General features: G+C 38.1%; 2 protein-coding genes across 3 annotated transcripts in view; one reads left to right on the top strand and one right to left on the bottom strand.

Moving 5' to 3' along the window:
- The window catches only part of DLD (dihydrolipoamide dehydrogenase), a 33,202-nt gene extending 20,328 nt beyond the window's left edge, over positions 1 to 12,874 (top strand). The window contains exons 5-13 of one of the 2 annotated variants that reach the window (XM_023737043.1): positions 15 to 115; positions 431 to 574; positions 1,006 to 1,107; positions 7,217 to 7,407; positions 8,587 to 8,757; positions 9,089 to 9,278; positions 9,808 to 9,945; positions 11,956 to 12,045; positions 12,136 to 12,874. In XM_023737043.1, coding sequence (XP_023592811.1) covers positions 15 to 115; positions 431 to 574; positions 1,006 to 1,107; positions 7,217 to 7,407; positions 8,587 to 8,757; positions 9,089 to 9,278; positions 9,808 to 9,945; positions 11,956 to 12,045; positions 12,136 to 12,201 — 1,193 coding nt within the window. In that variant the 3' untranslated portion in view covers positions 12,202 to 12,874. The remainder of the gene's footprint in view (positions 1 to 14; positions 116 to 430; positions 575 to 1,005; positions 1,108 to 7,216; positions 7,408 to 8,586; positions 8,758 to 9,088; positions 9,279 to 9,807; positions 9,946 to 11,955; positions 12,046 to 12,135) is intronic. The other variant, XM_004382592.2, reaches the window with a different exon arrangement.
- Positions 12,875 to 15,267: 2,393 nt separating this feature from the next.
- Positions 15,268 to 22,592, bottom strand: part of LAMB1 (laminin subunit beta 1) — an 87,174-nt gene continuing 79,849 nt past the window's right edge. The window contains exons 32-33 of the mRNA XM_004382591.2: positions 15,687 to 15,846; positions 15,268 to 15,456 (exon numbers count right to left, since the gene is read on the bottom strand). Coding sequence (XP_004382648.1) covers positions 15,320 to 15,456; positions 15,687 to 15,846 — 297 coding nt within the window. The 3' untranslated portion in view covers positions 15,268 to 15,319. The remainder of the gene's footprint in view (positions 15,457 to 15,686; positions 15,847 to 22,592) is intronic.

The following is a 22,592-nucleotide window of genomic DNA, read 5'->3' as shown; positions in this document are numbered from 1 at the left end:
TTAACAAATTACAGTGTCTGAAGTTCGCTTAAATTTAGAGAAGATGATGGAGCAGAAGAATACTGCAGTAAAAGCTTTAACAGGTGGAATTGCCCACTTATTCAAACAGAATAAGGTCAGTATGTTTAATGTTCAGATTTCTGCTTTATTTTATATACACGTTAAACATTGCTTTATGTTAATAGAGTGATGGTATTTGAACCTGGCTATGGGGGGATATTTTTCTAATTTACAGCAGTGTGCTAACCTGAAATAGCTTTCTCTGACATATGCAACTTTTTTGTTTGTTTTTTGCTGCTCAATGTGTAGTATTACTAAAGAAGGAAGCATTTTGTATTTGATACATTTATTTAATAAATTTTCCTGTTATTCATGTTTATCAAAAAAAATATTTTAAACTTTGTGACTTTTTAAACATTATTTTGTAAAGGTCATTCACGTAAATGGATATGGGAAGATAACTGGCAAAAATCAGGTCACTGCTTCTAAGGATGACGGGAGCACCCAAGTTATTGATACAAAGAACATTCTCATAGCTACAGGTTCAGAAGTTACTCCCTTTCCTGGAATCACGGTATTTGTGCTTTATAACTTACAACTGTTAAAACTTTCCTTTAGAAATAAATGTTTATAAATTCATGATGTTTATGAATTTTGAGAGATTTTTTACTGAAATACTATATTTTGGCAGTCAATCACTTTGGGAAGTTGCCTGTCTTTGTTCTGCAGTGATTTGGACCAGATACAGAACAATTTGTATTAAAATATATTTGAATTCAACGTGAAGTTAAAATTGGCCATTTTGTTTTGAAACATCGAATGATAAAGTTCTAAAAGTAGCATTTTAATAGGATTTGACAAAATTTGGCATCTGGATAGAAGTCATAGAGATAAATATCAAAACAAATGACAGTATTTTTAGTGATTAGGCTGCATGAGGTCACAGTTTACAAATCGTTAAGTTTTTCCAAGTAATTTTGATTATATCTTTTGTTTTCCTTGTAGATTGATGAAGATACAGTAGTGTCATCTACAGGTGCTTTGTCTTTAAAAAAAGTTCCAGAGAAGATGGTTGTCATTGGTGCAGGAGTAATAGGTGTAGAATTGGTAAATGGTTTCTGTCTGTTATTACCTCCATGGAGTTGGAAGGGACTGAGAGGTCCTCTATTTAATTTTCTGCTTATTAGCATCTCAGGCAGATTAGCATTCAGTTTTGCTTGAACACTTCTAATAGTAAAGGGTACACCTGTTTTCAAGAAAATTTTTATGTACTAAATCATTAGAATGCTCTTCTTTATTTGAAATTTACTTCCCTGTATTGTCCACTCGTTCTATTTCCTATAATTAGTCTCTTTTTTAAAAAAATCTGACAGCCTTTCAGATATTTGAAGACAGCTCTCATGTTGAGGAAGTTGCATCCCAGATAAAGGCTGTCCTCCTTACCATAACTTTACATGATCTGGCTCTTTGAGTTCTCTCCGTCCTCACCTAAATCCTTCTTGACTTAGGCTTTAGGAATGTCAAACTGTTTGCAATTCCTTGAATACTCCATGCTATTTCATACCTTCCTCCTGCAGTGTTCTCCCTTCTTGTCCATATGGCACCTTTTCTCATATTTCTAACGACCTCTTCTTCCCTCCATTTTAGGTATTCTTTCCTAGGGCCATTGTACCTTAGTGATTGAATTGCTCTGCCTCTGAAATAATTACACCTGTTCCTCACTTACCAACATGGTTAGGCTTCAAAGACCAGGTCATTATGTGAAAATCGGCATTGCACTCCAGGCCTCCACATGGACCCCCATGCCTCTCCTCTCCACCTTTCTGCTCTGCTGGCCCTGGAGATAGGCCTTGGCAGTGGGTGGCTCCTAGGCCTGCTGGCAGGTGAGGCCTGGCCACCTGGGCCTGGGGGAGGCTGTCGAGGTGGCAGAGAGGCCTCTTTGGAAGAAGGGACTTCCGAGTCCCTCACCCGACTCCTGTGGCCCCGGCTCCCTCTGCCTCCTCTTGGCCCAGCCTTCCCTCCTCCTGTGTAGCAGTCCAACATGGCTCCTCTGCCCAACCTGGGTAATACAAACCCCTGGTGGCCCACACGACCTCACTCCCTCTCACAAACCTCACCCTCCTCCTTTTCCTCCTCCCCCTCCTGCCTCGGCTCATCTGTAATTGGTAAAATAGTCAGATAGTAGATTTTTTTTACTACTGTCGTAAATGCAGAATATCAGATAACAAGGTAGTCGATAAGTGAGGAGTAGGTGTAATTCAGACATTTTCCTCTCTAACCACAACCTTCTTTCCTCTTTTGCTCAGTTATTGATAGTATACAGGCTGTTTAATTTAGTAGGTTTTTTAGTCCATAGATAACTCTAGTTTTTCCTTATCTGTCCTTTCTTGTCTTAACACTATATTCCTGATCAGCTTAGATTTCACAGTTCATCACGTTAACTGCTCTCTTTCAGGTGTCCTTGAGTCGTTTGCCTTGCTGTTCACTCACCTGCTTGGCAAAGCTCTAGCCCTGCTTGAATTCAGCTGTTTACCTTTTTAGTACTGTACCCAGGCTATTGACTGCCCCTGGAGAAAAACACACAACTTGCAAGTTGGTGCCTGTATAAATTCTTGGTCAGGAACTCAACCTTGCTGGCAGTCCCACTGTTTTTCTAGCTGGTAGACTTTGCTGGTCCCTGAAATGGCTGTTTCATTTCCCATTCTTCTCAAACCTCTGCCACTGCACATAAAAATATCACATAAAAATACAATATATCAGATGACAGCTCCCTCAACTTGATGTCCCAGATTTGAAAATGTTTTTACCTTTTGTTACACTCATCCTTTTGATCTTCCTTACTGTGCACATGCTGTTTTCTCTAAAACTATTCCCTTCACTTGTTCTTTGATGGACATCATCTCCTGCCATCTCAGAGACTTGGTTTTGTGATTTATAGTGTTTATTTCTTTTATTTTTCAGTCTTCACACTTTTTTACTTCTGCTTCTTTTTCATTTATATTTAAGTATGCCTTTATGTGTGCATCTGCGTGTCATACTTGTTCAGATGCATTCATACTCATAGAAACAGGCTTGTGTACACGTAAAGAAGCCTTCTCTTGACTCCGTGTTCTTCTCTAATTACTTTCTCGCTCTCTCCTCTTTACAGCCAAAGTTCTTGAAGTAACTGTCCACGCTCTATTTCATGAACTTCCACTCCTCAGTTCGTGGCTTCTTGTGACATTAAATTACTCTTGACAAGGACACAAATAGACTTACTGCTCAATCCGTTGAACTATTTTCTTCACTGTTTTATTTGGCAGCGATCAGCATTGCAGATTTTCTTCGCTTTGAAATTCTTTCCCCAGCTTCTCTGATTCTATACTGTGCTGGTATTGTATCTACCCTTTGGGCTGACCCTTCTCCATCTTCTGTGCAAGTTCCTCTGTCTCAGCCTTCGCTATCATTGTCAGCATTACTTGAGATTCTGTCCTAAGGTTCTATCCCAGATCCTTTTTGTCTTTCCACAGAATATTCTCTTCAACCCCACTTCAGTTACCCAAGGACTCACAAATATCTGCATCCTGTTCCTCTCTCTTGTCTCTGGACTTTTATATCTGAATGTCTACCAGCATCTCTATTTGTATGTCTCGCAGGTGCTCATTTCAGTGAATGTATAACTTAACCACCCAAAACAAAGCCTCTTTCTCTTGTGATATTTCCCATCTCAGCGATTGGTACCATCAATGTAGAGGCCTAATTGAGAAGTTTGGGAGTTATATGTGACTTCATGCCCGTGGCTTTATGCCCCAAATTCTATCAGTCACTGGGTCCTAATGTGATTCTACCTGATATGTATCTATTGAATATACCCACTTTTATTCATACTACTTAGATCCTAGCTCAGGCCACCACCATGTCTTGCCTAGGTCTCCCTGGCTTTTTTCTTCTTTTTCTAATCTATTCTCCCCATAGTGGCTGGAGTGATCTTTTTATAACACACATTTAATCATGTCTTTTTCCTGCTTAAAATCCTTCAGCGGCTCACTATTGCTTTTAGGATAAATCCAGACTCTTTAGTGTTGCTTAAAAGTCAACATGATTTGACCTGGCTCACTTCGCCAGCCACATTTCTGGCCTTCTCCCACTAAAACTCTGTTCTGGGTATATCAAAATATCAGTTCTGGAACAAGCCTTGCGCTCTCTCTTCCCTGCAGGCCTGCCTTCTGCTTGGAACATTTTCCCCCCCTTCACCAGTCCTGTACTTCTGTGAGCCCTTCTTGGACTACCTGGGTGTTGTTAGGTGCTCTTCCTGTATGTTCAACTGCACTGCACTTACGTGCTTCTTATAGTGTTTATTCTCACTTTCTGTATATTACCTGTTCATTAGACCATAAACTACATGAGGGCAGAGATAATGCTGTTTTGCTATATGTCTAACATCTAGTGTAGTACCTAAAAAGGAGCCCTAGTGGCACAGTGGTTAAGTGCTTGGCTGCTAACGGAAAGGTTGGCAGTTTCAGCCCACCTCACAGCTCCATGGGAAAAAAGACCTGGCGATCTGTTCCCGTAAAGATTAACGCCTGGAGAACTCTATGGAGCAGTTCTACTCTTGTCACATGAGGTCACTATGAGTTGAAATTGACTCGATGGCACCCCACAACAATAATAGTACCTGATACAGAATAAGTACTCACAAACTATCTCATGTTATTACCATTACAGTCACTACTCAATAAATATTTGTTGACATAATAAATACCAAAAACTTAGAAATTGCTTTTTTAGTGAAGACTTCTCTCTTCTGTCTTGAAAAGCTTGAATATTTCCTTCTTTGAGTCCTTAGTATACTGTGTCACGATCCCTGTAGCATTTGCTAATAACAGTATATTGCATTTATCTGTTTATGTGTGTCTCTCCTATAAGACCACGAGCTCCTTGAATTCAGGGAATTGAATTTTATTGATATTTGAATGTCCGTTGCCTGCCTTAATGCTTAGTACTTAGGTCTCCTGGATCCATTATTTTGTCATCATTTTGGTCAGTCCAGTCTGTCAGGATAACTTGTCAGTGGTGTTTAATACAAAACATAATATTCTAAATTGTGGAGAGTACTTCTTTGATATGCATAACATACTTCTAATGTAATTCCTTAATGAAGTCTGTTAATTTAAAAAAAAAAAATCTCAGTTAAAATTATAATTGAATAAAAAAAATTTCTACTTCCTTGAAATACGAAGTAAGTTTAATATTTTACGAATATAAGTGGTTAGTAGCAGTAAGAGTCTACTTTCTCCTCTTTAAGGCCTTTGCAGTTGCTATTGCTCTCTGTCTGAAACACTCTTCCCACAGTTATCTGTATACAGGCAGTCCCCGGGTTATAAACGTCTGACTAACAGACAACTCATTCTTGCCTTTAAATGTTGTGTAAATTTGCCCTCAGTTTGAAACAATTGAACAAACCTCTACTTCCGACAAATTCTGCGTCACAATCACCTTCACTTGCTACATGTGCAGCTTTTAAATCATTGAAAAGTCTTCGAGCCTTTCCTTATAATAAAGTAAGGCTAAGTAAGAACTGTATGCAGCTGTTCCAACTTAACTACAAATTCAACTTTTAAAGACTTAAAGACGTAGTTAGGAATGGATCTTGTTCGCATCCTGGGGAATGCCTCTCAAGTCTTTGCACAAATGTCACTCCTAGTGAGGCCTTCTCTGACCACACTATTATTGAAAATTGCAGCTCCTCTCCCTTCACTAATCCCTGATCGACACTTCTGCTTATTTTTTTATAGCACTTTATTATCCTCTGACATGAAATTTTACTTATTTGTCACCTCTACCACAATATAAGATCCCTGAGGGCAGGGATTTTTGTTTTGTTCACTTATGTACCCTATGGTGCCTAGACATAGTAACCAAAAACTGTTGCCACTGAGTCGATTCCAACTCATAGCAACTCTATAGGACAGAGTAGCACTGCCCTATAGAGTTTCCAGGAAAGGTGTGCATCAGGGTCGTATCCTTTCACTGTATCTGTTCAATCTGTATGCTGAGCAAATAATCCTAGAAGCTGAACTGTACAAAGAAGAGGGCATCAGGATTGGAGGAAGACTCATTAACAACCTGCAGTATGTAGATGACACAACCTTGCTTGCTGAAAGTGAAGAGGGCTTGAAGCACTAATGAAGATCAAAGACCACAGCCTTCAGTATGAATTACATGTCAACAATAAAGAAAACAAAAATCCTCACAGCTGGACCAGTAAGCAACATCATGATAAATGGAGAAAAGATTAAAATTGTCAAGGATTTCATTTTCCTTGGATCCACAATCAACAGCCATGGAAGCAGCAGTCAAGAAATCAAAAGATGCACTGCATTGGCAAATCTATTACAAAAGATCTCTTTAAAGTGTTGAAAAGCAAAGATGTCACCTTGATGACTAAGGTGGGCCTGACCAAAGCCATGATGTTTTCAGTTGCCTCATATGCATGTGAAAGCTGAATGATGAATAAGGAAGACTGAAGAATTAACGCCTTTGAATTGTGGTGTTGGAGAAGAATATACCACGGACTGCCAAAAGAACGAACAAATCTGTCTTGGAAGAAGTATGACCAGAGTGCTCCTTGGAAGCAAGGATGATGAAACTCCGTCTCACATACTTTAGACATGTTATCAGGAGGGATCAGCCCCTGGAGAAGGACATCATGTTTGGTAAAGTAGAGGGTCAGTGAGAAAGTGGAAGACCCTTAAGGAGATGGATTGACACAGTGGCTGCAGTGGTGGGCTTAAGCATAACAAGGGTTGTGAGGATGGTGCAGGACCAGGCAGTGTTTCGTTCTGTTGTACATAGGGTTGCTATGAGTCGGAACCGACTCAGCGGCACCAAACAACAACAACATAGAGTTTCCAAGGCTGTAATCTTTAAGGAAGCAGATTGCCACATCTTTCTCCCTTGGCTGGTGGGTTGGAACTTCTGACCTTTTGGTTGGCAGCTGAGTGCTTAACCACCGTGCCACCGGGGCTCCAGGACATAGTAGGTGCTCAGTAAATGTTGAATGAGTGAACGAATATATTGAGTTATATGTATTTGTCACAGGGTTAATTTTAAACCTTAGAGCTTCTAATTAGCAAAATAAGAAAATATAGTTAATGAAGGTGATTTAGTGAAAATTTATTATAGAAATCTTTATTTCTGTTTTTAACAATGATTTTGTTTTTATGGTTATTTGCAGGGTTCGGTGTGGCAAAGACTTGGTGCAGATGTGACAGCAGTTGAGTTTTTGGGTCATATTGGTGGAATTGGAATTGATATGGAGATATCTAAAAACTTTCAACGTATCCTTCAAAAACAGGGATTTAAATTTAAATTGAATACAAAGGTTACTGGTGCTACCAAGAAGTCAGATGGAAAAATTGATGTTTCGTAAGTATGCTACATTTGTTTTTGATAGTATCATGCTTGTCAGTGTTTCTTGAAGAAAAACACTCAAGTTTTAAAATCAGATTAGCAAATTTCATTTTTTTGTTATTCAAGACCATGTTATTGCTTACTGTAACTTAATGTTGCTTATCGCATTAGTCCGTTGAAGTTCATGTTTAAATTGATGGTAGAAAAATTAAACCATTGTTGTCATTATTGTAACGTACCTTTTCAGTGTATACAATTGAAATTTTAAAACTCCCAGTATTCAGTAAGATAGATTGAATATTTTTAGACAGCTATATGGGGAAATCCATAATAACTAATATTAATTGGATTGCTTGGTATGTGCCTGGCATTCTACTTACTAAATACTTATATAATTTAATGAAATAACTTGCCTAAAGTTATACAGTTAGGGAGTGGCAGAGCTAGGAGGACTTGAATGTGGGTCTTTCTGACTCGGTGACCTATATTTTTAACCACTGTGCTTTTACAACCTGTTTTTGTGAGGTTTTAATCAGTGCTTCAAACCGGTTCAGTCATGACCAAGGAAGTGACACTGGAACAGACCCAAATTTTTAGAATTTGGGTGAAACTGGAACCATAACCAGAATGGGAAAAATTACAGGTCAAAGCCGTGTTAGAAACCTAATCTACCTCTTAGAAAACAAGGGCAGCATATATGTTGCATAGCAGTCAAATCTCTTGCTCTTCAGATTTTGTGCAGCTGTAAACAGTGGTGCCCCACTCAGTCTACTGTGCCGCTTTGAATGTGTATCATTTTCCCCTGTCCTGCCAATAATCCAGTCTCATGCATCAGTCTCCTGAAAGGACTTCCTCCACCTTTCCAAGTCTTCCATTCCAAGGCTTAGGCCCATAATTTTTTCCATTCTGGTTATGGTTCTGGATCCCCCAAATTGTAAAATTCAAGTCTGTTCCAGTTTTGCTTTGTTGCCCATGACTGAACTGGTTTGAACCGGTTTAAAGCCCTGGTTTTAATGGTAGACCTCTAGTGAGTATGTATGTTTTTTCATTGCCTAATCCTTGTTATGTTTATAATAAAATAAACTTTGTTAGAAATATCATCAACACTTGAAGAATCTCTGGTCTTAAATTTCCAGTTAAATCAACTATTTATGTAGATACGTGTTTAACAGTAATACACTGTTCGTTGTCTAGTATTGAAGCTGCTTCTGGTGGGAAAGCTGAACTTATCACTTGTGATGTACTCTTGGTTTGCATCGGCCGACGACCCTTTACTCAGAATTTGGGACTGGAAGAGCTTGGAATTGAACTAGATTCCAGAGGTAGAATTCCAGTGAATACCCGATTCCAAACTAAACTGCCAAAGTAAGTTGAATAATTTATCTGCATTTTCAGTAATGTTAAAATTTATTTAAACATCCTTATTTTGAAAATAAGACTCTTGTCATACTTAAAAAAATGCATTGACTTTGGGGAAGGATAGTAAATTTATAGATGTAAAATAAAAAATAATTAATTGAATTTTTTCGTTACCCAAAGTTTAGAAACTGAACTCATTCACGAATCTTTGAGAGCTGTATTTGATATATTTTTGGTGACCTAGTAACTAGAAACTTTTTTGTTACCATGGTATGACTGAAGATGAGTGTTATCTGAGATTTTAGAAGTTCACTGTTTGTTTTGATCCCTGTGGTAGTATCTATGCTATTGGTGATGTAGTTGCTGGTCCAATGCTGGCTCACAAAGCAGAAGATGAAGGCATTATCTGTGTTGAAGGAATGGCTGGTGGTGCTGTGCACATTGACTACAATTGTGTGCCATCGGTGATTTACACACACCCTGAAGTTGCTTGGGTTGGCAAATCAGAAGAGCAGTTGAAAGAAGAGGTAATTCTGAGCTTGAACGGTTTTACACCGATACGTAAATTGAGCTTATGATACTGGTGGTTGAGCAAAAGCATTTTATTATTGTGTTAATGTATTTTAGTACATGTAGAACATTATGGTTAAGTTTACATATATGTATTATTTTTAAATCATTATTTTTGTTGTTGAAAATACAGCAGAATACACACCAAGGTTTTTATATTTTTTTTCTTTGTTGGCATTATAAAGGAGACCATTCACTCCTTGGATTTATCAGCAACAGTGTAGAGGAGGATAAGTTGCCTGTAGTTCAAAAACTATTAATTCCAAAACTTATATTTGGCTTTGAAATATAACCAGTTAGACATTTGCATTTGCTTGCATTTGTACCCAAAATTGATTTAATTAATCAGCGTTTGGTCTTTCCTTATATATAGTCTATGAAGAATTGCCTCCTTGGACTTTATTTTCTGAACAAATGGTACATGATTTCACCAATGGGCATGAACTTTTCCAGTGCTTATGTGGTTTCTCATTTTCTGTCTCACAGGGTATTGAGTACAAAGTTGGGAAATTCCCATTTGCTGCTAACAGCAGAGCTAAAACGAATGCTGACACAGATGGCATGGTGAAGATTCTTGGGCAGAAATCAACGGACAGAGTGTTGGGAGCGCATATTCTAGGACCAGTGAGTATTGTAAAACCAGAGAATTGTGATTAGGGTTTCTGGAAAGCATTGCTATTTAGTAAATTAATTTTAAACCACCTGGTGTTTGCATTGTGGGGTTATTAATTACCAGCAAAAGTTCTAATATGGCCTCTCTCTGGCTTGTTCCTAGCCTAGCACCAACAGCACTCTCAGTCTTACCCTTGCCCCCACATCGTCTACTTTCCATGCTGCAGCTAAGATTATTCCTTTAAGACATACATCAGGTCATGTCACTCCTTAAAAACCTCCATTGCTGCTTCTCAACTTCTGACTGTTGCACTCAAGGCCCACTGTATCTGCTCCTCACTGTATTTTTGACCTCATCTCTTTCCACTCTCCTCCTTTTGCTCATTAATTCCAAGCCACATGGGCCTGCTTTCAGTTTTATAACAGACCAAGCTTATTCATATCTTAGGGCTTTGTGCTTATACTTCCTTCTGTCTAGAATTCTCTGCCTCCAGATCTTTGCATGGCTGCCACCTTATTCAGGTCTCAGCTCAAATGTTGTCCTGAAGAGAAGCCTTTCCTGACCACTCAGTCTAAGGTGTATGTCCCAGTTATCTTATGTTAATGATGATCTTACTAAGTATTTGCATTAACTTTATTTCATTTTCACAGCAAACCTCTGAAATAGGTGCTGCTATTATTTCCATTTTAGTGATAAAGAAGCTCTTCTCTGTGCTTGAATGGAGCATAGAACCACTGAGTGATTGAGCTAGTAAGTGGTAGGATTTGAATCCAGCCCATCTGGCTCCAGAGCCCAAGCTCTTAACTTCTGTGTCACCTTTTCTATTAAACTTTTTTGTGTCACCTTTTCTATTAAACCTTTTTTTTTTAATAATATTTTATTGTGTTTAAGTACACAGCAAATTAGGTTTCCGTTTAACAATTTCTACACATACTATGCAGTGATAATTGGTTACATTTTCACAATGTGTTGTCATTCTCGTTCAGTATGTTCTGGTTATATCATTTCCAGTACTCTTAATTTCCCTGCCCCTCTTACCTTCTCATCTTTGCTTTCGAGTAATTTTTAACCATTTGGTCTTATATAGATGATTTTTTAAAGGAGCTCAGTACTCAGGGGTGATATTCTTTTTTTATGAGCCAGTCTTTTAGCAAAAAGGTGACCTCAAGGGATAATTTTGGTTTAAAGTTTATTTAAAGACTATCTCAGGCTATAGTCTTGGGGAGTCCTCTAGTCTTAACTAGACCAGTTAAGTCTTGACTTTTTAAGAATCTGAGTTCTGTTTCACAATTTTCTCCCGTTCTATCAGGATCCATCTATTATGGCCCTAATAAGAATGGTTGGTAGTGGTAGCCAGGCACCCTCTAGTTCTGGTCTCAGGGTAGACGAGGCTGTTGTTCATGTAGAACTGTTAGTCCTATAGACTAGTTTCTTTTCTGAGCCTTTGGTTTCCTTCTTTCTCTTTTGTTCCAGATGAGTAGAAACTAATAGTTGTATCTTAGATGGCTACTTGCAAGCTTTTAAGACCCCAGACACTACCCACTGCATTGGGATGTAGAACATACACTTTATGAACTGTATTATGCCAATTAACTGAGTTGTCACATGAGACTGGTCCTGAGCCTTCAAACCCAGAAAACCAATCTCAGGAGGCATTTGGTTATGTCTAAGTAGTATCTGTAACTGTGTTTCCTATGTGGTTTATGATATACGTGAATATACATGTAGGCACACACATACCTGTATGTACATACGCCTATAGATACATTTGTCTGTGCACACAAATGTACCCATTCATACTTATACACATACATGCTTATATACATATTTGTCTAACCACACGCATATTTTTTGGTTATTGTTGGTCTTTTAAGCTTTTCTTGAGGCAGTTTTTAGCAACAAAAAGATTTAAGGCAGTTGTAAGATTTAAAAGCCTGCACTCTTAACCATCTGGTATTCTATTAGCACATAGTTGTTTTTGCCATGGAAATACAATAACTTCTTGGCTTATTGTTTTAAAGGGTGCTGGAGAAATGGTAAATGAAGCTGCTCTTGCTTTGGAATATGGAGCATCCTGTGAAGATATAGCAAGAGTCTGTCACGCGCATCCGGTAACTATAACAGCATACAGAATTAACGGTTACTAAAATTTCCTGACCCACACATACTTTGTCTTTAATTTTAAATTTCTTCCCTTGCAGACCTTATCAGAAGCTTTTAGAGAAGCAAACCTGGCTGCATCATTTGGCAAATCAATCAACTTTTAAATTAGAGGATAATATATATATTTTTTCCTGAAATCTCCTGGGAGCTTTTGTAGAAGTCACATTTCAACAGGAAATGCTCACAGCTCCAAGAATTTCTAGGACTGTATTGAACTCTTGGAAGGTATTTAATAGGTTTGGACAGAATGGAATAATCCCACATCTATATTTTAAATAAACTTAGTATTGCAGAAAAAAAAATCTTATAGTAGCTTCCTGGAAAATTTCCATCAACTCATGTTTTTATGCTGTTTATGAAAGGTTCAACTTCACTGAATTTATTTTAAGTAGCTTTTATCCCTGATACAGTAAAGTTGAATTTACTTACATGATGGAACTGGAGTATGGTATGTGAACAGTTGTGTTTGAAGCAAGGTGATCAAGTTATTTTAAACTCGCATTTCATATTAGAAACGGGAGTCAAATATGTATAAACTGACCTGATGTAAGCAAAAAAAGTTCTCACCTGTTTTATTTAACCCCCACATTCTTGCAGTTTAGAGGCAGAATTTATGCGTTTAAGAGATTTTTAAGGTTCTGTTGAGGTCTACAAGTCTGAGGGATCATTATATAGTTATGTATATTAATGGGTTTTAGCTACAGAATTCAAACAGACACTCAGATGTATTATATTGGGGAATGAGGATATGGAAATAAATATGGTCTTTCATTTACTGGTTATTCTGAGTCAGTGTCAAGATGATCTTTCCTAGTTCCTTTATGACTACCTCTAATGTATATTGTTATTCTTTATTATTGCTTTTATAGGATAGCTGCTTTATGTTTTTTACATTGTAGGACAATATTAAGAGGTCATTATTACCCTTTAATCTGTCATGATACCATCATTTGATCATAGCTAAAAGGAAAACGTTTAGTAGTTGTCAGGTTTTAATTGCATTAGGGATGGGTCACATTTTCCTGTTTCTTCATCATGTCCAGAAATGTTGGATTGTATTGTGGTCATTATGAATGGTACATTGTAAAGACTCTGGATTCTGTTATGTACTCCCGAAGAATATTGAATTTTTGTTTCAGCAGGCAGTAACTTGGCTGAATTAAACTCCAAACTGTGTCTTTTTTGTAGTGGACAGCAGCTGAAATCACATTTCAGTTGTTTTAGCTTTAGCTGGGCTACTTGAAGTGTCTGCCCTGTGCATGTGTAGTCAAGGGTCAGCCAGAGATGAGCAGAGTATATACAGTATTTGGGGGCCCTTCTCCTCTGAGTTACTGTCCTTTCCTGGATTTCCCCCTCACTTTCTAGTTGCTGTGGGTGCCCTAACTCTATCCTGAATCCTTAACCATTAAGACCAGGTTTCTATCCAAGTTAGCTGCTTACTGGAGCCTGCCCTCAAATGAAAAGTTGTTAAAATGGGAAATTCACCCTTCTTCAAAATGACAGCTCCCTTCTACTTCCTGTCTGCTTTTGGTTGCTCTCCAGTGCCTTTACATTTTTTAAAATATTTTGTTCAGAGTTTACAATTGTTACCAGCAGGAGGGTTGGTTTGGTATGTGCTACTTTGCCATTATTAGAAGTGAGCTCTGTATCTCTTTAGAATCTTCTGAAATCCTAATACTATGTGAAGTGCTAGTTTACTTACACTTCAAACATGTCCCCTTACTCTGAGGAAAAAAGTTTCTAATTCTGGTATAGTGAACCGTATTTTAATATGAAATCCTAGCTATAGAGAGATACAAAATAGCTAAACCCAACTTTATCGGTTCCCATTCAACATGAGATTGCAAATACATCTGGATGAGGAATAAAGTCGTAGGAATAAAGCAAGTTTAAAATGTTCAAACTGGTATTATCTACTGTACTGTCAATATTCTCTTGGATTGTGAAGGATGGGGTTGGGTTGTCCAGTTCATGGCACTGATTTCACATTTCAAAGTGAGATTTTTAGTTGTTTGCAGGAAAGAACAGGTGTAGAGTTAGGCATCAGAAAAAAAGGTTGAAAGGAATGGGGAGTAATGAGGGTTCCTACCATTTAAGGAAAAATAACAGTTGCTCTAGTAGCTGATGAGGCATGATCATTTTGCTAGTTATTAGGATTCTTACCTAAATAAAGATGGTAAATAATTGGCTTGGACCACCAGAGGAAAGTTACCTTATTGTTTAAATTACAGCTGTTTACATAACGTTGGTCCAGGCCCAGCTTCAAGTCCAGCTGTGTTGGGTGTGTGAGAGGTTAAGAGGTACACAGAATAGTCTTGCTTTAAGAAAATGTGTGAAAAAGACACTTTGAGGGGCTGGATCGTTACCCAGCTAGCTCATCTATAAAATTGACATACAGGCTTGCCAGTTGCATTCCGGCTATTTTCTTTTATCCTGTGGAATGTGTGAGTGTTGTATGATTGTTTTGGCTAAACCTACAGATTGTAGCAGAAAAATTCTAGAAGTGAAACCAATTAAAATACAACACAAAAGCTGAGAAATTACAGCATCAGTCTGTACTCTTTCTTATTAGTACTGCTGAATTGGCAAGTGCAGTGTCCAGAAACTGGCCAGATTCAATTTAAACCTTCCCCTCAGCATCACTGGATTCATTCTAGGTGGTAATACAAGTTGACAGTTCATCCCGATTTTCTAGAAATTGCTGCTTTTTATGTTCTCTTTCCTAGAACAGTGGAATACTACTAGGAGTTTTGGAGATTGGAGTGACTAATCATCAGTCATGAAATAGTGAACATAGCTCTGGATAAATTATTCCTCCTTAACCTCAGCCAGGGATCCCACTGAGAGGTGATTTGTGGGGGTGGATTTTATGGAGGATGTTGATCTATCAAGCAGATGAGTAATAGCTTATTTATAGACACAATATAAAGTAGGGTCTCCAGGGAGGCAGCAAACTTGTTTATAAATCCATCTTGGCCTCACAGCAAAAATAACATTCTGTTTGTTAAAGAGATTCACAGACACAAAATCAGTGAAAGTAACAATGAACTTAAGTACATATTTATACAAAAGCACTGTACTTTATTTAACTCCATACAAAATCTGGTAATTAAAAACATTAAATAGGTAATGAGTGTTTTATTTTGAAGATCATTAAGTCAGTTTTTAAAATGTAGCTATTATTACTTTGGTCGCCTCAGCCTTATAGCCCTTCCTCCTCTGTTACAAGCAGGTACTATAAATAGCAACTTTCTGGCTTATGTCCGTTAGGAGTGAGCGGACTTCTTCTTCCAGTCTCACTAATTCTTGAGCTTTATCTTCTAAATATTTTTGATTGTCTTCATATTTTCTTTCTAAATCTGTGGGAGATAAAATGTGAAAAATTTCATCTGGGAGATAAAATGTGAAAAATTTCATCTGGGTAGCTTTTGTTAAAATGATCTCAGAATTAAAACTGGTCCTCTTTGCCTATAAGGCCTTATTTAACTGCCTAAGACAAAGTGAATAGATTTCCATCTCTTAAATAAAAAACTCTGTGGATGCCTAAACTTTAGTTTATGAAAACATGAGCCTAAGTGAAAATACCTACCTTTCAGCACTTGCAGCTTACTGTTTGCTTGAGCCAGCAGTGTTTTTGCTTCATTTTGGAGCACCTCAGCTTTCCTTCTGGCATCAGCTGACTCTTCAGTCTTTTTAGCAATTAAATTTTCTACTTTCTTATACTTTTCATCAAGTTCACCATCCAGAGTCTGCAGTTCCACATTCAGAGACAAAGTGGTGATAGTGTCAGTGTGTAAGCACATGTATGAGCAGCAGTATAGTCATGGCAAGTCTGGATCACATACATACTAACTTGTATGCCAAGCATTCTGTATTAAGGGCCACCAAGGGTACTCAGGGGTCATCAAGTTACTCAATGGTAATGAAACATAGTGGACTGAATGCAAAATTGGCATGATTTTTAAAGATAAAACACTTCAAAAAAATTTCAGAGTTGCAGCAGGCCTCTAGGGCTAAGCCCTCTCATTCTGCTCTGCTGATTAGCACTTTTCTAATTCTATAGAGAAGTTAAGAACAGTACTGCTCTAAACCCAAGCAGATTTTCTCAAAAGTAGATATGCTAAGATCCAAACATTTAGACATCAAAGAAGGCACTTTCTGAAGAAATGTAAGGGGGACCATCTGTATCTTAACTAATTTAGGATTTATGAAGTCTTGATATTAGGGAATTAGGGTTGAAAAAGATTTAAGAAGGCAGGGAAAGATTGTAGCATATTTAAAAGGTGGGTGCTGAGAGGAGAAATTGGCTGTTGAATTAGAAAGATAGTTGCAAATGATTCTTTTGAGAAAAACTTTAAACAACAGCTATAAGTATGAAAATTTCATTTTAAGGGATTTTGTTCCCTTTTCGTTGTTGTAATAAAATGTCATATTCATGCAAAATGCTCTGTGAGAAGACTACTTAGGAGATTTATGACCTCAGAAATGCAGGAAACCACAATGGGAAAGAAACTGATATTGTGGCAATGACATTGTCTTGCTCTCTTCCCTGACCCAGAAGTGTAGAACATTACTCTTATGGGATGCCTAAAGGCTACGGGAACTTCCAGGAAAAATCTTGAATAGTATGAAATTATAAACTGAAATTCAGTCATTTAACCATTTAAACACTTCCCCTCCAAATTTTTTTTTAAATAACTTTTTTTTTATGAAAGTTTACATAGTAAATTAGGCTCCCACTTGACAATTTCTATACAAACTGTCCAGTGACATTAAATTTTTCACAATGTATCAACATTCTCTTTGTGTTCTCATTGTTCCATTTCCAGTACTCTTGGCTTCCCTGCCCGCTTCTCATCTTTGCTTTAGCATAAATGTTGACCTTTTGATCTCATATAGATGGTTTTTTAGTATAGCACCATACTTACGTGGAATATCGTTTGTGTAACACTGTTATTTCGCTAAAAGGTGATCTCGGGATAGTTTCAGTTCAAGGTTTAAAGAGTATCTCAGGGCAGTAGTCTCAGGGAGTCCTCTGCTCTCAACTGGTCCAGTTAGTCTAGGCTTTTTTTTTAAAGAATTTGAGTGGTGTTCTACATTTTTATCCCATTCTATCCAGGACCATCTATTATGACCCTGGTCAGAATGGTTGATAATGGTACCTGGGCAACCTCCCCTCCAAATTTAAAAAGGTCCTTTGGAGATGATCATTTGCCCACACAAATTAAGGAAATGAATGTGTGTTTCAGTGATTACTTAGCTTCTAACTAGTGTGAAATTTTCTCTGCAAAGTATATAGCCTTCCAAAGAGAAGTGAAGGGTAGTTAATTCAAAATGAGTCTGAAATGGATGGGATTTGGTTCCTTGCTAGCTATTTTCTGTAGTGAATTATTCAAGTGCTTTTTCTACCCTGCTTTTAAAGTTTTATGAAATGGCCAGGAAACTAGATTCCATAAAGATCTTCCTAGTTGAAATACAGTACAGAAATACAAGCTCAATGTGCTTGTCTTAAGACTTCCACCTCTAAGGTAAATTAATTTCATTCTTCTAAACCCTTATTTAAGTTTGGATTTGAGGGTGGGCCTTAGAACATGCTTATTGGACACTTTCCTATCCATTTTCAGTCCTTTTCCATCTCTAAAGACTGCTATTTCAAAACAGGTCCTTTGAAAGCAGGGCCAAGATGGCGGAGTAGTCAGTTGCTTCCTGTAGTCCCTCTTAACAACAAAAACCCGAAAAAACAAGTGAATCGATCATATATGACAATCTAGGAGCCCTGAACATCAAAGACAAAGTTGAGGAATTGAACTGAGTGACAGAGGGAGAGACAGTTCAGAAGCAGCAGGGAGTTGCCAGACCTGACCTGGAGGGAGCCTTCAAGATGGATTGGCTGGCATGCGCGGTGAGGCAAGCAGTGGCGCTTGGGAGGCATTTTCCACATCAGGAGAGACCGAGCAGCAGAGACTGTACTCGGGCCTCCAGAACCAGTGAAAAGTGGTGTTCAGTCGGCAAAAGATAAGTACATGCCTCTGACCTACCACACAGATCAAAAAACACCCCCTGTGGGAAGAACTTCTCTCCTATTTACCTGCCCCCTCCCCGCTCTGCACTGGGTCTCTAGCAGGCTTCAGCAACTGCCAAGTCCCCTGGGCTGGAAGTAGGACCTGTCATGTGCCCTGAGCCATTCTCTTGGTCTTAGAGAGGGAACAGATTAACAAACAGGAAAAAATAATCTACCAGATCCCCTAAGCTGGAAACTCAGGGTAGGCACAGCTCCTTTTCCTAGGCACAGGCATAAAGGGTCCATGGACTTTAAATGCCTTTCACCTCTGCATAGAACTGTGTGGGCCCATTTGAACAGCACAGACTCTCATTACCACAGTACAATAGGATATATACCTGAAGGCTAACTTCAGCTGTATCAGCTATATGGTGAAATAGCAGGTTCGTGACATTTGACACTGCTTTGCCCATTAAGCAAGGTCCTCACCTACCCACATCAGGGGCCTGGAGACTGGTGGCTCCACGCACACCACCTAGCCACTCGTGACGGGGGTCCAAGAATAAGCGGCGACTCCCAGTCCTTACAGCCAACAGCACTGGGTACTCATAGTCTGGCTGCAAAACCCACCCACCTACGTGCTCTAGGGAACAGGGACGCGCTTTCCTCCCACTCAGGGGCAGCTGTCAGCCCCCTGCCTTGCTCAGTGCGTGACCCCCTACTGCAGCCAGATACCTGTGCCTACACCAATCACCCCTGCCTGTCTAGGACTGTAGGTGAGAGCCTGCACCACACACCTGATGACCATCTAGACACCTGAGCTGAATCCATACAAGAAAAGTAAACAAGACTCCTGGGCTCACATACCTAGTAACAGATCTAACCATCTGGTGACAGGACATTGGAGCTTCAAAGGCACCAATAATCAAAGTAGCTCACATGAGCAGCCTATTTGGGCATATCAAAACAAAAAAAGAAGACAGGACACAGTAAACAAACATAAAATAAGTAGAACAACTTGATGGCTCAGAGACAGCAGTCAATATCAAATCACATAAAGAGGCAGACCATGATGGCTTCAGCAAGCTCCCAAAACAAAGATTGAAGAAATTCTCCAGAGAAAGAGAACTTGGAATTCCCAGAGGTAGAATACAAAAGATTAATACTCAGAACTCTTCAGGAGATCAAGCAAAACTCATAAACAAGCCAGGGAACACACACACAAATAGAGGAACTTAACAGGCTTCAAGAATCCATAGACGGCAAACAGAAATCCAGAAAATCAACAATAACATTTCAGAATCTCATATAAAAGTCATAGCAGAACTGAGAGAATGGAAGTCAGAATTACTGATACTGAAGATAAAGCACTTGACACCAACTTGAGGAAAAATCAGATTGAACCCCATATAAGGTAGATCCCAAAAGAAAGTCACGAGGACGTATTATAATCGAAGTTGCCAAAACCAAAGATAAAGAATTTTAAGAGCAGCTAGGGATAAATGAAAACTAAGACAAATCTCAGACTACTCAGCAGAAACCATGCAGGCAAGAAGGCAATGGGATGACATATATAAAGCCTTGAAGGAAAAAAATTGCCAGCCAAGAATTATATACCCAGCAAAACTGTCTCTCAATAGGATGGCGAAATTAGGGCACGTGCAGATAAACAGAAGTTTAGGGAATTTGCAAAAACCAAACCAAAATCACAAGAAATACTAAAGGGAGTCCTCCGGTTAGAAAATCAGTAACATCAGATAACAACCCAGAACTAGAACACAGAACAGAACAACCAAATATAAAGCCCAATAGGGAAGTCACAAAAATAAAGATAAAACACTGAAAATAGGGAAACAGAAATGTCAATATGTAAAAGATGACAACATTAAAACAAAAAACGGATTAAAAAATGCACTCAGATCTTTCATATGGAGAGGAAGTCTAAGTGATATAAAGAAAGAAAGACTGGTTTAAACTTAGAAAAATAGGGGTAAATATTAAGGTAATCACAAAGGAAACTAGCAATCCTACACATCGAAATAAACAAGAAAAAGACTCAGCAAATACAAAATCAACAACAATGAAAAAGATGAAAATACATAAAGAAAAGTGACTCAGCACAGAAAATTAAATGTAACAAAAACTGTCAACACCACACACAAAAAAAGACATCAAAATGACAGCACTAAACACATAACTGTCAGTAATTACGCTGAGTGTAAATGGACTAAATGCACCAATAAAGAAAGAATGGCAGATTGGATTAAAAAAACCTAATCCGTCTATATGCTGCCTACAAGAGACACACCTTAGACTTAAAGACACAAACAAAAACTCAAGGGATGGAAAAAATATATCAAGCAAACACCACCCAAAACAGAGCAGGAGTGCAGTATTAATCTCTGACAAAATAGACTTTAGAGTTAAATCCACCACAAAGGATAAGGAAGGACACTATATAATGATTAAAGGGTCAATAACATCAGGAGGACATAACCATAATATTTTCACACCTTATGACTCTAAAATACATAAACTCTAACAGCACTGAAAAGAGAGAGACAGCTCCACAATAACACTAGGGGTCTTTAACACATCACTTTTGGTGAAAGACAGAACATCCAGAAAGAAGCTCAATATAAAGACACGGAAGATCTAAATGCCACAGTCAAACAACCTGATCTCAGAGACATATACCGAACACACCACCCAACAGCAGACAAGCATACTTTCTTTTCCAATGCACATGCAACATTCTCCAGAATAGACCACATACTAGGCCATAAAGCAAGCCATAACAGAATCCAAAGCATCGAAATATTACAAAACATCTTTCCTGACCATAAAGCCATAAAAGTAGAAATCCATAACAGAAAAAGCAAGGAAAAAAAACCACATGGAAACTGAAGAACACCTTGCTTAAAAATCACTTGGTTATAAAAGAAGTTAAGGATGGAATAAAGAAATTCACAAAATCAAAGGAGAATGAAAACATCCTACCAGAACCTTTGGGACACAGCAAAAGCAGTGGTCAGAGGTCAGTTTATAACAATAAATGCACATATCCAAAGAGAAGAAAGGGCCAAAATCAAAACAATAACCCTAGAACTCAAGCAAGTAGAAAGAAAGCAGCAAAAGAAGCCCTTGGGCACCAGAAAGAAGGAAATAATAAGAATTAGAGCAGAATTAAATGAAATAGAGAATAGAAAAACAACTGAAAGAGTTAACAAGACCAAACCTGGTTCTTTGAAAAGATCAACAAAATAGATAAACCATTGGCCAAACTGACAAAGAACAGGAGAGGAAGCAAAGCAAATAACACATATAAGAAATGAGATAGATGATATCACAACAGACCCAACTGAAATTAAAAGAATCATAACAGAATACTGTGAAAAATTATACTGTAACAAATTTGAAAACCTGTAGGAAATGGACAAATTTCTAGAAACTCACTACCTACCTAAGCTAACACAAACAGGTAGAACAACTTAATAAACCTATAACAAAAGAAGAGATTGAAAATGTAATTAAAAAAACTCCTAACAGAAAAAGGCACTGGCCCAGACAGTTTCACTGGAGAATTCTATCAAACTTTCAGAGAAGAGTTACCACCACTACTACTAAAGGTATTTCAGAGCGTAGAAAACAGTGGAATACTCCTAAACTCATTCTATGAAGCCAGCATAACCCTGATACCAAAACCAGGTAAAGACACCACAAAAAAAAATTACAGACCAATATCCCTCATGAACATTGATGCAAAAATCCTCAACAAAATTCTAGCCAATAGAATTCAACAACATATCAAAAACGTAATTCACCATGACCAAGTGGGATTCATACTAGGTATGCAGGGATAGTTCAACATTAGAAAAACAATCAGTGTAATCCATCACATAAATAAAAGACAAGAAAAGAACCACCTGATCTTATTAATTGATGCAGAAAAGGCATCTGACACAGTCTAACACACCCATTCATGATAAAAACTCTCAGCAAAATAGGAATAGAAGGGAAATTCCTCAGCATAATTAGGGGTATTTATACAAAGCTAACAGCCAACATCATCCTAAATGGAGACAGTCTGAAAGCATTCCCCTTGAGAATGGGAACCACACAAGGATGCCCTTAACCACCACTCTTATTCAACACTGTGCTGGAGGTCCTAGCCAGAGCAGTTTGGCTAGAAAAAGAAAGAAAGGGCATCCAAATGGTAAGGAAGAAGTAAAAGTATCTCTGTTTGCAGATGATATGATCTTATACACAGAAAACCTCAAAGAATCCACAAGAAAACTGCTGGAACTAATAGAAGATTTCAGCAAAGTATCTGGATACAAGATGAACTACAAAAATCAGTTGGATTCCTCTACACCAACAAAGAGGACTTCGAAGAGGAAATCACCAAATCAATACCATTTATAATAGCCTCCCAAAAGATAAAGTACGTAGGAATAAATCTAACCAGAGACGTAAAAGACCTATACAAAGAAA

This window comes from Trichechus manatus, unplaced genomic scaffold (genome assembly GCF_000243295.1).
Source record: "Trichechus manatus latirostris isolate Lorelei unplaced genomic scaffold, TriManLat1.0 scaffold00096, whole genome shotgun sequence".
NCBI lineage: Eukaryota > Metazoa > Chordata > Mammalia > Sirenia > Trichechidae > Trichechus > Trichechus manatus.
Note: the sequence above shows the minus strand (reverse complement) of the source record. Positions and strands in the feature narration are given on the sequence as shown.